This window comes from Crinia signifera, chromosome 1 (assembly GCF_055691185.1).
Source record: "Crinia signifera chromosome 1, ASM5569118v1, whole genome shotgun sequence".
In the NCBI taxonomy this organism is placed as follows: domain Eukaryota; kingdom Metazoa; phylum Chordata; class Amphibia; order Anura; family Myobatrachidae; genus Crinia; species Crinia signifera.
In genome coordinates, this window is record NC_139217.1 from 137,430,227 (window position 1) to 137,447,965 (window position 17,739).

General features: G+C 44.0%; 1 protein-coding gene and 1 long non-coding RNA gene across 5 annotated transcripts in view; one reads left to right on the forward strand and one right to left on the reverse strand.

The window, feature by feature from the left end:
• Positions 1–15,331, reverse strand: part of INTU (inturned planar cell polarity protein) — a 70,315-nt gene extending 54,984 nt beyond the window's left edge. The window contains exon 1 of one of the 2 annotated variants that reach the window (XM_083174164.1): positions 14,966–15,331. In XM_083174164.1, the coding sequence (XP_083030290.1) occupies positions 14,966–15,054 (89 nt within the window). In that variant the 5' untranslated portion in view covers positions 15,055–15,331. Of the gene's footprint in view, positions 1–8,880; positions 9,296–14,965 lie in introns of those variants that run through there. The other variant, XM_083174155.1, reaches the window with a different exon arrangement.
• LOC146060689 (uncharacterized) lies at positions 8,968–16,860 on the forward strand. Of its 3 annotated transcripts, none has more exons than XR_014470460.1 (4): positions 8,968–9,242; positions 12,161–12,319; positions 15,381–15,504; positions 16,776–16,849. It is a non-coding gene; the product is annotated as an uncharacterized LOC146060689 (long non-coding RNA). The 3 variants fall into 3 exon arrangements; XR_014470461.1 differs by lacking the exon at positions 8,968–9,242 and adding an exon at positions 9,251–9,363; XR_014470464.1 differs by lacking the exon at positions 15,381–15,504 and having other exon boundaries at positions 16,776–16,860.
• The last annotated feature ends 879 nt before the right edge of the window (positions 16,861–17,739 follow it).

The window sequence follows — 17,739 nt, forward strand, 5'->3', positions numbered from 1 at the left end:
AGCCTCGTTCCCTCGGCTCTACGGATATTGAAACCTGGCTGCAGGGAGTCCATTCAGGTTTAGGAAAGGGCCATGGAAGGAGAAGCCTCTGCAGGTTAGCATGTGCAAACAGTACTCCCCGCCAGCAGGCAGCTGCCCTCACTTGCACTATTTCCAATTCACACTGCTGCTGGCTGCATGAGCTGCTGCCCCATTGGAGCTAAGCTCCAGTATATTCCAAAAATATATACGGTAGGTTAAATGGCTTACAACAAAAAGAATTAACCCTAGAATGTAAGTGCCACTGGGGCAGGGACTGATGTGAATGTTCAGCTATACTCTGTAAAGCGCTGCGGAATATGTGCGCTAAATAAATAACTGTTAATAAATAATAAGCTGAGAGCACAATAGAGCAGAAGAATCAACATTGACAAAAGTATATTCTGGTCAGGTGCACTGCAAACCACAGCTGCCAAGCTGAGTGATTAGTAGGCTTGAAATGCATGCTTCTTTGCATTCCAAATGCCCTAGGCCAGTGGTTCACAAACTTTTTGAATCCCGGCGCTCTAGAGTATCAGAATTTTCCTTACAGCACCCCTAGGCCAAAAGCTTCTTAATGAGAAATTTAGAAAAAAGTATTCAATTCAGTAAATTGTGTTTGTATGTCATCCTTAGGTTTAATTGTGTGGTGAGGGACAGGATTCACTTTTATTTGTCCACATATGTTATGAATGCAAGCCACAAACATTGGTTTTGCCTATTATTTTGACAGTCAATAATTTGAATTGGTCCTAGACTACCAACCCAGGGCATCCCTGCAAGGGTCTCAAGGTACCCTAGGGTGCCTAGGCACACAGGGGTAGATGTATGAAGCAGTGATAAAAAGAAGGAGAAGTGATAAAGTGCCTGGTACTTTATCACCGACCAATCAGCTCATGACTGTTAAGTTACAGGCTGGGTTTAAAAAGAGACAGTTAGGAGCTTATTGGCCAGTGATAAAGTACCAGGCACTTTATCAATTCTCCTCCCTTATCACTGCTTCGTACATCTACCCTCTGTTTGGTAACCATTGCCCTAGGCATTTGAGTAGTTTGCTTATGCCTAGGGCTGGCACTGGTATCATAGAATACTATGTAATAAGGCTTGTTTATTGTTCAGAGCTTTCATATTGGTCTTACATCAAAATCATCTTGAAACGTTGCCACTAACACAATGTTTTGTTTGGAAACAAATGACGGTACTTGTGAGTTATCCGGGCGTCCGATTTTTAAATCGGGTCGGATCGGGACATCGCATCGCATCGCATGCGACCATCGGATGCGATGCCCCGATTTTTCCATAGGAATCAATGTTAAAATGGACTGAGTCCATTTTAACATGGAATTCAATGGGAAAAAGGGGTCCTTTTCATACCCCTACTATCCAAGTGGGCATGGAGTTGGATATAAACCTGTGGCGAGCGTAGCGAGCCACCGAGCCCGAAGCGTGGCGAGCGTAGCGAGCCCCGCGAGGGGACACGGAATACCGTCCGCTCGCCTCGCTACGCTCGCCACAGGTTTATATCCAACTCCATGCCCACTTGGATAGTAGGGGTATGAAAAGGACCCCTTTTTCCCATTGAATTCCATGTTAAAATGGACTCAGTCCATTTTAACATTGATTCCTATGGAAAAATCGGGTCATCGCATCCGATGGTCGCATGCGATGCGATGCGATATCGTATCGCATCGCATCTGATTGTATGCCTTAACTTAAGGCATACAATCAAAAAATCGGACGCCCGGATAACTCACAAGTACCCAAATGACATATAAAAGAAGTTACAGTACCACTTTCCGATCCTAAATTATAGTCTCATAGGTGTTACAAATCGCCTCCGGTGGGTCAGTGTTAATGCAGCAATCATTATGGGCCTTATTTTGGTTCATTCTTTCTGACAAAATCCTTCTTAGATGGACAAAACCATGTGCACTGCAGGGGGGGGGGGCAGATGTAACATGTGCAGAGATAATTAGATTTGGGTGAGTAATTTTGTTTCTGTGCAGGGAAAATACTGACTGCTTTATTTTTACACTGCAATATAGATCTCACTTTGAAGTAAAACCCCACCCAAATCTAATTCTCTCTGCACATGTTACATCTGCCCCACCTGCAGTGCACATGGTTTTGCCCATCTAAGAAGGATTTTGTCAGAAAGAATGAACCAAAATAAGGCCCTATGTTTGGTGTGTAGTTTTGTGTGTTCACCGGAACAGCACTCCAGGTTTCGGCTGATCCATCTTGCCTTGGTCTTTGGGTGTGGCTGCCTCCTAGGTCACTGGGTATTTAGGTATGCTCTCAGCATTCAGAACCTGCCGGTTATAGTCTTGTTATAGTCCTATTTTAGAACTGTATAGATTTGTTTAGTCCTGTGATACACTTAGTATATTCCTGGTTCCTAGTTATCTCCGCGTTCCTAGAGATTCTCAGAATTCCTAACTAACTACTGTCTAGTGTTCAGTTTGTTCCAGTCTGTGTCCAGCTTCTGTGAGTACCAGCGGTTTCCCCACACATTGTGGTGGAAGTGCCACCTTTCATTACTATCTGCAGTTGGCATTTAGTTTTCTTTTTTGCGACGGATCCACATTATAGCGCTTAAGGCCGCAAATCCTGTGTTCAGTCCTTTTCTGCAAGGTTGCATATTTAGTCCATGTTTATGTGCAGAGCATAATTTCTCTTTGTCTTGTCTAGACAGTTTTCCTCTTACTAGTAACCTGACTCAGTTGGGACTTTGTGTCACCACGAAAGACCAGGTGACATCTGAGAACAGGATATGAAAAAAGAAAAAGGATTTGTGGAGTGTTTGGGATAATGTTTGATTAGTCAATGAATAAAGTACTTAAAAATTAAAAATGATGATCAGATGATAAAGTTGTCTCAGCACTTTGATAAAGTTGTCTCAGCACAACGAAACGCGTCAGAAATTTTAGCACCACTTGGATACTGGACTATTCTACATTATCCCCTTGAACCAGCTACTCCCCCTGTCCCCCCACGGACTACCCCGTACCCATTCCGGAACCCCCAGACTGGATATACAAATTTGGTCACCACCTGCTTAATCATTGGAGCCTATCCGATAAGTGAGGTATTCTATTCCATCCTTTTGCCCACCAGTGGATCAAAGAATCATGGCCTCCAGCAGGAACTATGGACACCCCAGTACCAGCCTAATCCGGATCACCCCCATTTGTCCCACTCCAATTGTGGGGATCACCAATATTCTTTGGGAGGAGAGCATACCTTTGGAACAAGCGAGACTCACTTAAGTATCCAATGTCCTTTCTAAAGCAGCCCATACACGCTGCTTTGTGGGCGTGCTTTCTGTGCTGTACTAGCACGGATCAAATCGCATTGCATTGCATGTGCACACGTTGTGCATGCAATGCGATGCGATTTGATGAGAACTAGGTACAAAAAGTATATGCAAGCACATACTTTTTGTACTGTGCGATGAGGTGGCGCGGGAGCGCGCACCTCAAAGCACACATCGGGTCAGCACTTATAGCAGCGTGTATGGGCTGCTTTAGTGTTTTTTCTGTTTGCCAATAAGGGCCATATAATATTGCAATATCATTTTTATCTACTATTTTATTAATTGTGTCATCATATATGTGTACAATTAAATTAACTTGTATTTTCATGTGATACCCATCTGATCATCATTTTTAATTTTTTAAGTACTTTATTCATTGATTAATCAAACATTATCCCGAGCGCTCCACAAATCCTTTTTCATATCCTGTTTTAAGGGGACTGAAGACCCCCTCAGTGTGAGCAGCCTACATAACAGCCCACCCTATAAGCGCCTTCATCACCCATGGTGACCCTTGTTTTCCGACATCTGAGAACAGGGTGGTGTTAGTCTGTCCCGAAAAGGAGGCTATTAGTGGCAAAGTCTAAGACCACTGCCAGAGCCAGCCGACTCGGGGTATAGTGAGAAGCAGGTTCAGGCTCAGGTACTGCTGTGGCCTCACCACCTTGGCCACAGGATTAAGTCAGACTGTAATCAAGATCTTGTGGTCCTGCCAAGGGTTAAGCCCAAGTACAACCCAGATAATCATAACAGTAGGACTAGTATCTGTAAAGTCAATTTTAGAAATAAAACCCCTATAAATATTAGATGCTGCATGAATGTGAACAATGCAATGAAGTACTAAAATAGATGTTCAGATAGTTATATAAAAAACTTTATAGAAGAATGAAAAACCCACTGGTAGATGAAGTCATGTCAGCTATCAAATGCGTACTACGTCACACAACATTAGTTAGTGACTACAGGCAGTTTCCTACATAAATTATAGAGGCAAATGATCCATAAATAATCAGTGAAATGAACACCAATGAACACCTTTGATTGTCAACAGGGAACAATGATATTTGTCTGCTGAAGGGTAAACAGTAGTTGTATTAGATTAAATAAGCAAAAACTTTACTTTAGCTCAGATACTAAACATAGCGTGTTGCTTGCTTATGGCGTGTACACACGGCAGGATATGCCGTGAGATGCAAGTCCCGATGCGATCAGATCGCATCGGGACTCGCATCTCACGGCATGCATGGAGGGGCACAATTTAGACTATATAGTGCAGATCTGCACTATATTGTCTTGGCTGCCCTCTCTATCTGGCTGCCGATTTGCGCTCACACGGGAGCGCGCAAGCCCTAAAAAAAGCATGCGATTTGCATGTGATATGGCTTCCGGTGTTCACTATATCGGCAACATCGGAAGCCATATCGGCCCATGTGTACACACCATTAGACCAAGTATTATAAACCAATTTACATGACAAGAAATTAGACAATTGTGGCAGTGAGGTTATGCTACAGACAATACAGATACAGGTCGAGTATCCCGTATCCGAATATCCGTTATCCAAATTATTCCGAAATACGGACTTTCCAGAAAGTGAAATTTTTTTTTTTTTTGCTAAAAACTCACTGGGGACATTTGTAAAAGCATCACTGGGGACATGATATGTAACTGGCACTATATATGTGCAAGACAATGATTGCTTGGCATTCAAATTCAGTGCTGAGATAGTACACAAATTTTGTTTCACGTTTTGAAACCTAGTTTTTTGAACAATTAAAATATATTTGTGTGTATTTTATGTGGTAATAAAATATATTTGTGTGTATATTATGTGTTTATACAGCATAAATGCAAGATACTTCAAAATACATCATTGAAATATTAAAATATTCCGAAATACGGAATAATCCGTTATCCAAAATTCTCCTGGTCCCGAGCATTTTGGATACGGGATACTCAACCTGTAACTATAGTTCTGTCATATACTATTGTTGTCATAACTGCTCAATAAAAAAAGCAAATGCTCATACTCAGAAGCAACAGGTCTAAAGTTAGGTACTCTTTACTTAGCACGGCGCCCATCGCGGGCATTGAATGCACTAAAAAAAAAAATCGGGTGCGACGCGACCGACGCGATGCCCGCAATTTCCCATAGGGAACAATGTTAAATGTCTCAATTGACTCGATTTTCCTGTTCAATGCCTCAATTGACCCGATTTTTCCATAGGAAACAATGTTAAATGGCCCACAGAGGCCAAAAAGGCACCCTGAAGTGTGAAATGGCCCCCACAATTGTTAACGCCACCCCACGATCAACGTGAACCCGAAGCGTGGCGAGCACAGGGGTACGCGAGGGGCGGTGGTACGCGTCCTACGACCTTTTCATACCCCCACTATCCACGTCGGCGTGGAGTTGAGAATAGAATAGTGTGGCGATCGCAGCGAGCCACCGAGCCCGAAGCGTAGCGAGCACCGCGAGGGGACGCGGATACCTGTGAAGCTCGCGAAGGGACGCGTTTACCTGTGAAGGTATCCGCGTCCCCTCGCCACGCTTCGGGCTCGGTGGCTCGCTGCGCTCGCCACACTATTCTATTCTCAACTCCACACCGACGTGGATAGTGGGGGTATGAAAAGGTCGTAGGACGCGTACCGCTGCGCTCGCCACGCTTCGGGTTGACGTTGATCGTGGGGTGGCGTTAACAATTGTGGGGGCCATTTCACACTTCAGGGTGGCTATTTGGCCTCTGTGGGCCATTTAACATTGTTTCCTATGGAAAAATCGGGTCAATTGAGGCATTGAACATGAAAATCGGGTCAATTGAGACATTTAACATGGTTCCCTATGGGAAATTGCGGGCATCGCGTCGCACCCGATTTTTAGTGCATTCAATGCCCGCGATTTTTTTACCTGCGATACCCACGATCAAAATCGTGGGCGCCGTGCTAGGTAAAGAGTACCTAAAGTTATACTGAAATCAAATAGGATTTATAGATCTCAGTTTGCAGTACATAGTATAGTATATAAACCTTACAAATAAAAAAAATACCCATCAAATACAAACATTTGTGGTTTAAACTGGTATTTGTAATTATCCAAAGTTTAGTCACAAGCACCATCAGAAATGATTGGGTGAATAATGGTTAAGAAGCAAAATGCCTCCTTTCAATGCGTACAGTGTAATGCCTTACCAAAGCCACATATATAACTAGGATTAAAACACAAACCTGCAAATTTAGATAATTGATGATAAATATTAAATAGAGATCAGCTGCTGCTACTGAGATACTATTACTGTACATAAAGAAACAGGTGTGTCATACAATATACTGTGCAAGAAGTTTAGTAGGCATATGCAACTAATGCTGGGAATACACTGAGGCATAACTGACACCATCAGAAACCATGGCCGTACTGAGATATGGACATTGTCTGCATTCCGTCCCCGGGGAGGAGACATTTCTTTGTTCATTTCTTGTGAAGGAACTGGGGAAATGTCAGGTGGGCAGCTGCAGCAAAATAGAAGTGCACTGTACCAGCCGATCAATCATTGGATCTATTGGACAAAGACAATTTCATCTCGACCCCGATGAAATGACTGGAGATAGATCTGTCCTAGTTGAGTAGCCTCCATGGTTTTTCTTTCTTGGCGCCCAGCTGCCAGGGTAATAGTATAAATGGTACGCAACGTCTAGGTAGACAACTAATGGTCGACACCTTGAAACACACACTTATTGTCGACATGAGTTTTGCATGTTCTTTGCTGTCTGTCGACATGGACACTGTATAAGTGTACCGCTCACGTCGGGCATGGTGCCTCTCTGAGCTCAGCACACTATTATATTCCCACTTTGATAGTAAAGTATAAAAATAATAAATGTCCATGCTTGTGCTTACAAGGGAGTGCTGTTCTCTGTGTATGCTTGGTGTATAAACCAAGCATAATTCATGCACCCTGCACAACAATGCTATTTATATAGCACTTTTCTCCTTAAAGGATTCAATAAGGGCAATTCAAATGTTTCACCTGCAGGTGAACGAGACGGTGCCCAGCTGAACTCCATTGCTCTATTTGAGCGCAATGAGCCCGATTTCAGCTTGCAAGCCCTCTGTACCAGGAGCTGAATATGCTAAAAGTAACCCGTTTGAGCACCCAAACAGCACTTTACGAGTTGTGCGTGGAACTTTGGATGTCCAGCCTGGGCAGGATGACCACTGCATGCACAGTCTAATACCAGGCAGCATCTGGAACCCGCTCAGACGCTGCCCAGCTTCTCCTATTCCTGGCAGTGCTGCTCTGCGCAGCGTGACAAGGTGAGAGGTCAAACTGCGCAGGCCACAAAGCTGCACAACCCGCTGAAGTGCATCTATTGTGTCCTGCCCGGCTCCAGGACATCAGCCCTCTCACCCTACTTCCGGCAGCATCATGGTTCCCAACTGCTATGCCCGCCTACCCACATAGCTCCCGGCCGCACCGCATATGTAAGTAAATATGCGGGGAGGCCAGAGTTGCTTTTTATTTTTTTTTATTAGGAATGCCAATCCCAGGATTAGGCATTTTTCAATCCTGAATTCCGTGACTGAAAAAATGCCCCGGGATTGGCATCCCTAATCCCAATGTTTGCCCCTTATGAATTTCGGACTTCACTTATATCAAATTCACATGTGCCCTCAGTCATCCATCATTTGGTGTAAGACCCATAGGGGTTGCCCCAATGAGCTGATAGAGACTGGAATTCGTGCTTGCTTTCCCTGACGGGTGCTGGATGGGATCCCGACAGGCATTTACCCGACGTCAGGATCCCACCTGTCAAAACACAGACAGCCGGGTTCCCGATGGCCACCTGCTATTTTCCCTCATGGAGGTCCACGACCCCCATAGAGGGAGAATAGAATAGGTGGCTCGCATAGCGAGCCACAGAGCCCGCAAGGGGCTTAGTTGCGCTCACCATGCTGTCTGTGTCCGGCCAGTCGGGATCCCGTTGTTGTGTTAATGACTGTCAGGATCCCGACTGTCGGACCCTTGTACCACACCCCCCCCCCCCCCCCCCCAAAGGGCAGCGAGCAATTTTGTCTTGCGAATTTGAGCTTAAAAGCAAAGGGTGTGAGATCAGGGGTCATTGCTGGCATTACAATATAATGACACTACAGTGCCTCTTAGATGCAGCGCCACTGCAAATTGTCGCATTGCTTTCTTTTTCACACCACTGCCACATACCAGTAGAATTCTGCTTATGGCGGATAATTTGCATTACACAGTGCACCGGGAATACAATGCACAGCTCTGCCATACCTGTTCCCAGTACCTTGCCTTTCTCCACAGAATTGCTTAATTGGTAAATAAGCTCGCTAAGTAATAGCTATACAGTATATAGCTTTGCACTCATGGTGTGAAAAACATATTTGCCAAAAAGACCACATACTGTACTTCTGTGAAAAATATGCATTGTGCACCAAATGTGGCTGTATGAGGATAGGTGTATGGGGACACATTGGTATGCAATAGGTACAAGTGAATATCAGTGACTGTACAACCGGTGTCTCTTACCTGGAACAGCAGCTGCTGCAGTCAGTGTATGATGATGAGCGACTGTGACTGTCCCATCCTCCTCCTTCCCCTTCCTCCTCCTGGGGGGCCCCGTCCCTCAGCATATCCATGTCCCAGCAGCAGCACCTAGCTCATACTACTCACAACTGTACCCAACATCACACAGGAGCTCTGCGGCACACAAAGTGCACAATAACACACAGACTAACACAATAACCACCTCCCCGCCCTCCGTACAGTCGCAGCGCATATAACGTCGCACAGACACATATGATGCCCGCACCACACGTTGGCAGCCTGGCAGACCCCGCTCCTGGCACCGATGTAACGACAGGACAGAGCGTTTGTAGCAACAGTTACAGGTGAGTTGTAGTCCCGCCTCCTCGCTCTGTACACCCCGCCGTTGGCCTGATGGAGCATGTGACAGCACAAAACAGGGGCTTCTGGGAGTTTTAGTTCCTCTACTGCTAGCTAGATGCAGAGGTCGGTAATTCTGCTGTGCGACAGACTGCATCTCCCAGAGTCCTCCCCCCACATAGGGGTCTTCTGACTTGAAGTTTTTTGGCAGAAAGGATGGCTATTAAATGTATCCTGTTATGTATAGCAGGGGTAGCCAACTCCAGTCCTCGAGAACTACCAACATTTCACATTTTCTAGATTACCTAGCTGGGGCACAGGTGCACTCATTACTCACTGACTCATTATAAATGATCCACAGGTGGAGCTAATTACCTCACTTGTGATTCTGTGAGGAGACCTGGAAAACGTTAACTTTTGGTAGCTCTTGAGGACTGGAGTTGGCTACCGCAGCTGTATAGTAACGTTCTACCTGACATGCTATGATAGAAACATATGGGTAAATTTACTAAGATGGGAATTCTATTTCACATGGGATGTTGCCATGGGTAACCAATCATCTACTTATTTATTAGGACCTTCTAGAACAGGGGTAGGCAAGTAAATTTTAATGGAGTCTGGATATTTTGAATTATTTTGATCGAGGTCCACAAAAGGGGGCTGGTCTCATGAAAGGAGGCATGGCATCACAAAAAGGTGTGTGGTATTACAGGACTGATATGGGACACATGGGGGCACCCATGGAATTATACAGCACACATGCGGGCACCCCTAGACTGATATTGCACATATGCGGGCACCCCTGGACCATGGTTGCTGACTTTTTGGCTGCTCTCTCCGGGAGAGAGCAGCCAGCTCAGTACGGCAGGGGGGCGGACCCAAAGCCGTGAGGAAAAGGTGCAGAGCCACGAACGCGATGGCCCGTTTAGGGGCGTGGCTAGAGCGATCGCATCCTTTTAGCCACGCCCCCCGCCATGCAATGCCTGTATTGTATTGTATTGGACCCCCTCTCCGCCAGAGAGGTAGGACAATGCGGGAGGGTTGCCGTCCTTTCCGGGGGGCCGGGAGGGGGACCCGATTTCCGGGACCCTCCCGGACATTCCGGGAGGGTAGGCAACCCTGCCCTGGACTGATAAGGGACAAATTCCAGAGGAACCGTTTTTTAAAATATGGGGACCATAAAACAATGACCAATAGTCCCTGTTCTCCCCCAAACACCCCACCCTATCCCATGCCACCATAAATGCAAAAAAAGACACCTTAGAAAAAGACCGCTTCCTCACTTTTTAGAGATTCTGGCTCACTTTAGCCTCTCTGCCACTCCACAATCCAGTCCAGCCGCCCTGCCTGCTGTGCCCACTCTGCTGCTCCACACTGCAGCCGCTCCATGCTGAAGCCGCACTGCCCGAACTGCCTGCTCTGTAGCCGCTTACAGCTACCGCATTCGCTTCCCGTCCGACTCAGTGTTCTCAGTCCTGCACTGCGCCGATGCGCGATGACGTCACCCGAGCAGTGCACTTCTGGGAACGCTGAAGCCCAGAGAGGCTTTAGAAGAAAATGCATACTAATGGGTCCTGAAAACTAACATTTAAAGTTTAAATTGTGTGCGGCAGTCTAATGCCTAGATTCGCCTATGGCTTATATAGCGCCGCAGCACTAATCTATATTCTAGAGACGGTCCGGTTCCCTGTCCTCTGCAGTCCGGAGTCCGCCAGTTGCCTACCGCTATTCTAGAAGATAATAGATAGTATCTGGTTGCCCATAGCAACATCCCATCTGAAATAGAACTCCCATCTTAGTAAATTTCCCCCATATGCTTTCGCAGGGCCAGTGATAGGGTGTTTGCCCCCCTGCAAACTATACATTACAGTACCTCACCTGCCGCTAGTCCTTTGCTCCCAAGGGGGCACCTCTCCTCCCCTGCTAGTTTCAATAAGTTAATTGAAAGCCATTGATTTCGCTTCTGTGGCCGACTCCCCTCTCCTAGCACGACCACGCTCTCTTCATTCTAAACATCATTTTTGTAAGTGGCACACCCTGTGTTAGAGCCCATGACCTTTTCCACTAGAAGCAGACACCTTACTGATGGAGCTATTTGGGGGGGCACCAATATTTATCTTGCCTCCGGGCAACTGGGAGTAACTTACACCACTGAGCACTTCCATATGTAGGGCCCACATCCCACGGTTTTGGGGCTTATGGTATTGCCAGCTTTTGCTGGGATTACCCTATAGAAGAAAGGTGGTTGTGACAACTGATTGAGGCACTCAGGGTTAGGTGTTTGATAAAAAAAAGAATAAATCTAATAGGACGTTTCCATGGGCAAAGCCCCCGGCCAGCTGCCCCACGCCTATTCAACGTGGCTGCTCCCACACAGCGGCTGCACATGCCCATAACTATGCGAATGTGCAGTCACAAAAAACGTTCCCCTGCGAGTACATGCAGGGGAGCGTGTTAATTAGGATAGGGGCCAATGTCTCTTATTCTGTATACCAAATGGGGATACATAGGGCTTGTTGACACTCACAACTGTCAACATCATGAATCACCAATGTCATGATGACCGTTGTAATGCCGGTGTGCATGAAGTTCTTTAAGTAGTACTTGCCAATATCCTGGCACCTGACTCCTGGGGTCCACATACTGCTTGTTAGCAAGAACAATTCATACCCACTGAATGCATGTCTCACTAAGCTTATTCTCTGAGCTTTAGAAATGAAAACCTACTGAATACAAGCATTGTTCACTTTTACATGAGTTGTTATTTCCCGTACTTAGCAATGGGAGAAATAGGCAACAATGCACATTTGTATTTATATATGAGCTAACAACTGTAGCTTGACCTTGGAACTGGAAAAGAGGGGCTGCAGCAGGATAGATTATGTTTCCCATTTAAAAGTATGTTTTATTTTTTGCACTACAGATTGAGCCATTCTCATTGGCTCTGCTGGCGCGCCAAACTCCCGTATCCAGGAATGGGGCACACAAGCATCTCCAAAGCACATGCACCACATTCGGCAGTGATGTGTGTCAACTGGTGTGCCGGGAGCAGACTCGACGAGCCTGGCTGTATCTGTATATGGTAATTAACTAAGAATGATATTTAATAATAATTCTTTGTGAATAAAAACCATTTATATACTGCCTGTAGTCCTGAAGGTATATTTGGACATATTAGACCACACCCCAAAGAATCCAAACAATGCCCATATTTGATCGAGGCCATGCCCACCAGAAATCAGAACTGTCCTGGTATTTATGTATTGTTGGAAAATTGATTCATCCAAATGATTTCTGATAAAAAAATAAAATATATTTTTTTTATCTACTTAAAAAAAGGAACATTTGTTCAGATTTTCTAATTTTTTCCTGTTCTGACTGTAGGAGTTTATTTACCAAAGGTCGACAGCAATGAACTAACTTTTGCCAAAAACACTTTATTATATTCAAGAATAAATATCTTCTTTACTATACCATTTTATCTCTATAGACTGTACACATTGTTATTATATTGTATTTCTAAGGTGTCACAAGTGGTTTGCAGCACCATACATAGTGCTCATATTAGAACAGTACATGGTACACAGAACTACTGTAAACATAACAGTAACTGAAGAACTAACACAGAGCACAGGTAACAATTAGCAGCACAATTCTTAGTGAGATGAGATGTTGGAAAGCAGAGCAGTTGTCTGCATGCCACAACGGGCAGGTTGTCATTGGTAGAGATGAATGAACACAAGTGAGAAGATGGTAGCGAGTAAGAGAGCTGTTATTGAAATTCAAGAAGAGGGCTGTGAGAACAGGAGGAAAGGGGGTCCTGTTCCAAAAAGCTTACAGTCAGAGGAAGGGGAGACAGACAGGCACAGTAAGAATGGGAGGGATGGCCAGGACACGAGGCAGCAGGTAGGGGGAGCAGCCTCAGTACTAGGTTATGCAGGAGGGTGTGGATTGACTGAAGCGGAGCAGCAGAAGAGGAGGATAAGTCTACCTGCAGAGTTGAGGACAGACTGGAGGGGAGCGAGCTGATAGTGTGGAAGGCCAGTGTGGTGACTGCGCACAGTAGATCTTTGAAGTAAAACCCCACCCAAATCTAACTCTCTCTGCACAAGTAACATCTACCCCACCTGCAGTGCACATGGTTTTGTCCATCTAAGAAGAAATTTGCCAGAAGGAGTGAACCAGAATAAGGCCTACAGTGCAGAAGGTAAGCAGATAGGAAATTTACTAAGATGGGATTCTGATTGGTTTCCCATAGCAACATTGCATGTGAAATAGAACTCCCATCTTAGTATATTTATTTAGTAGGTAAAAAAATCTACCTGGCAAAAGTGACTGCAAGCACTGATTATAAAGGTGCCAATACACTGTACAATATTCCCATACATTTTGAACTAGATCACATGCAATCAAATTGCATGTGATGTGATGCGATCGGGACCTAGTTCAAAAAGCATGGGCTGCACAGACTTTATGTGCTGTGCGATGGGATGCCCCTGGGAGAGTGCATCGCATTGCACAGCACCCTTGCACCGTGTATGGGCCACATTTAGAATGACAGGAAAATTATTATTTATTTATTTACCTACTTAAATGAAGGTGCCCACAGACGCATCAATTTTACTGTGCTATGTGTTTTTGACTGTACAATGGTTCTATACAATTTTTCTTCCAGCTTGCGATGCGATGTCTCACTTGGATGCATGCGATGCGATGAACCCATGTTTGTACTGTTAATTTTCAGATGTAGTCTAAAAAGTACGTGCAGCACGTACTTTTTTAGACATACAATATCGGGGTCCCGGGAACGCGCATCGCATCGCACAAGCCCATAAACACCACCCGATAATTGTACATAAGATGCGTTTTGTACTTAAAAAGTACAAAACGCATTCGATAATTGATGCGTCTGTGGGCACCTTGAGTCTTGTCTGCTTACCTTTGGTTCTGTATATATTTAGACTTCTACTGAGAGGAAGTCACCGGAGTGAGATTTTACTACTAAAAGGATTGAGTGACAGATTTTTTTCTTTGATTATTATATATAAACAAAAAAAAATTCAACTTAAGACTGTCATGCAACAGTCTTCTTTCTTCTTGTTTAATATGACAATCACATTGACCATAGAGAGTTTTACCAACTCATGAGTTATCCATTTTATACCAGCGTAACTTATTAATATATTTGGTTAACTAATTTATTGGCATTTGATCTATAATCATGTGCAGAATCACACCGTTTACTCATCTGAAGTTGAATTAGTCTTTATTATTTATAACACCCTCTTTTCTCTTAAAATTGTAATTTATTTGTTTTATTTTGCTCATTAATGTATTGTTAGGCACTGCAGAACCCTTGTAGCACCATATAAATAAACAATAATAATAATAACATTTAATTTTTTTCAAGCAGTATTATAGCCTGGACATATACTCTAGTACTAGAGACTCCTTCTAGCCATGAAGTGACCCTGATCTGGAGCATGACCACCTAACTAGACCTTTCTGCCTCCATACCATACACAACTAATGCATTTATTTACGGACTATGTCAAAGATAAATAAAAGATGGAAAGAAGAAGGGAAAAAAATGATTAAGTGAAAGTTTGATAACCACAGGAGAAATAAAAAGTTAGAAATTAAATTGTCAAGATCTTCCCACTCTGATTTCCAGTCCATGTTCCCATATCTTAAGAGACAGACAAAGCTGGTGCTTTCTGTAACTTACCTATGTAACAAGATGCATTGCACTGAGTCCAGGTCATCTAGGTTCTTAGTGACAGCTCGCGGAATGATGTGTCTGCCAACGTTGTACATGGTCCTCTGGTGCTTGTCTCATAGTATAGGCAAGTTCAAGGTGCTATCCCATCATACCCATCCTGTAGGTATCTTAATGATGGATTTAGTGAATACTTGGCTTCTCATATCACCAGATGCTACAAATATAAAAGTCTTGGAGCTGGATTTCCTTCATCCATCTGTTATTCAGCCCCTTCTGTGCCCCATTCCTAAATCCAGCTCCAGTAAAAGAGCAAGTGGCCACATTCAAGCAGAGGTCCCCTGTCCCCTCCTCCTTTAGGGACCCTATGTGCTGTGTTAGCAGCACGGTAAACTCCTCTGCCATCCTCTCTCCTGTCTCCCAGCAGCTCATAGCTGTGATCTTACTAAAGCCTCAGCCCTCCCACTCCCCATTCATCCCACAGACGCCTGGCAGCTGGGAAAGAGACCAGTGAAGACAGGGAGATCAGTAAAGCAGCAAAAAGTCAGGTATAAACAAGCATACCCATTACCCAGATATATCTGCCACTTGTCATTCCCGTCTTATTAACAGAATGGTCAGTGTAATCAGAATGACATTTAGAATTACTGTTCCCATCAGTTTATTTATCTGTATATTTCAGAAAAACACTATGAGCAACAGATTTGTACTCTCAGGGTACACACCGTGAGATTGCCACTACTTTTCTATTCCATTTTGCTTATAGAAGCAAATTCAAATTGAAATCGAATGCACATCGGATGCTTTTAGCAGCATTCTATGCAGATTCAATCCCGATGCCTGTTCACGTTTAGTGGAAATCAAAAAGAAAAATAGTCTTGCCAGGCAACACTATATAGTAGAAAATGAAATCGAATGCCAGATTGAATCAAGCAGCATATCGATTCGAAATCAAATCAAATTCCACATCTAACCATGTGTACACATCTTATAAGCTCTAAAAAAGAAAATCACTCCAAATCTATACATTGAAGAAGTAACAATATAAATAAATGTGGTAAAAGTTAAAAAAAAGTGTCTTCAGTAATTTTAAGGACATAATGTTAGTGATTCAAACTTAGAATATTATACAGTATGTTTGTGCACTCATATGCTACTGCATTATGTATATGTATATGTATGTTATGCATATAGGGAGTTATTTTGGTTGACTCTTTCTGACAAAATCCTTTTTAGATGGTCAAAACCATGTGCACTGCAGGTGGGGCAGATGTTACTTGTGCAGAGAGAATTAGATTTGGGTGAGTTATTTTGTTTCTGTGCAGGGAAAATACTGACTGCTTTATTTTTACACTGCAATATAGATCTCACTATGAAGTAAAACCCCACCCAAATCTAACTCACTCTGCACAAGTTACATCTGCCCCACCTGCAGTGCACATGGTTTTGTCCATCTAAGAAGGATTTTGTCAGAAAGAATGAACCAGAATAAGGCCCATAGTGAGGAGTATGACAGACGAAGAAGTAAGGAACACAGAATCGGAGACAGCAATTACATTTCTGCGCAAATTTGTATAACACTCACTTCTCCCTATAGTGCCAAAGCTCTACGCCAGGGCTGGGCAACACCGGCCCTCCAGATGTTAGTGAACTACACATCCCAGGATGCTTTGCATTAGTTTTGCTATGTGGCCATGCTGAAACTGATGCAAGGCATGCTGGGATGTGTAGTTCATCAACATCTGGAGGGCCGGTGTTGCCCAGCCCTGCTCTACGCTAACAAAGCCTCCTTCACTTGTAATCTTTTTTCTTTTTAAAGCCTCAAATGATCCTGAATGAAATCTGAAGTATTCCCAGAAGAATGTCACCTTTAACCTTTACAAATAAAATGTGCTTAAAATCTAATTGTGAAGAGTGATAATTTCCTCAGAATGTGTTGTGCTGAAAAGCAAGTAATCCTTTAGTTAGAGAACAACAACTACTCACCCAGAGAGTTCAGTGGTTATAGCAGAGAACGGCTTCTTACATTACTATACATAATGTGCATAAACCCTGACTTACAGGTTATGCAGGTACAACTGGAACATTAAGGACCTGATGTATGAAAGGCTCCAGATGTGCACCGCAATACAGATGACTTATGTGAATTGTTCCTTTTGATTCCTATTATTACAATCATAATGCATTGATGTAATCATTAGAGGTAGTGGACACCTTCACTGTGTTTAATAATATGTGTCATTTTGGGGTATTTCAAGATATATATATTTTTTGAACATGTTGGGCAAAATACACTTAGACTGCGTCAAAGTAAAGGTGTAGGTCAGTGGGGGTGCCGGACAGGGTCCCTACAGTCGGGCTCCTGACAGTCATTTACCCGAAGCCGGGATCCCGACTGTTAAAACACAGACGGGTACCCGACGGCCACCGGCTATTCTCTGGTTGGTGGTCCAAGAGCAAATCCAAATGATTTATGGCAGGGGTTCCCAATCTTTTTTGAATCACGGCACCCTAGAGTGCCAGATTTCATGGCACCCCTAGGCCCAAATGTTTAAAATTAGATTGGGTTTATTTGCGATTCTAAGGGTCAGTTATATGGTAAAGGGCAGGATTTGCTTCTGTTTGTACACATTTTATGATTGGCAGCCACCAGCACTGGTTTTGCTCATAAATAATTAACCATTAACAATTTGAGTTGGTCCTGGACAACCAACCCAGGGCACCCCTGCATGTGTCCCGAGGCACCCCAGGGAGTTACGGCACACAGTTTGGTCATAGTGATA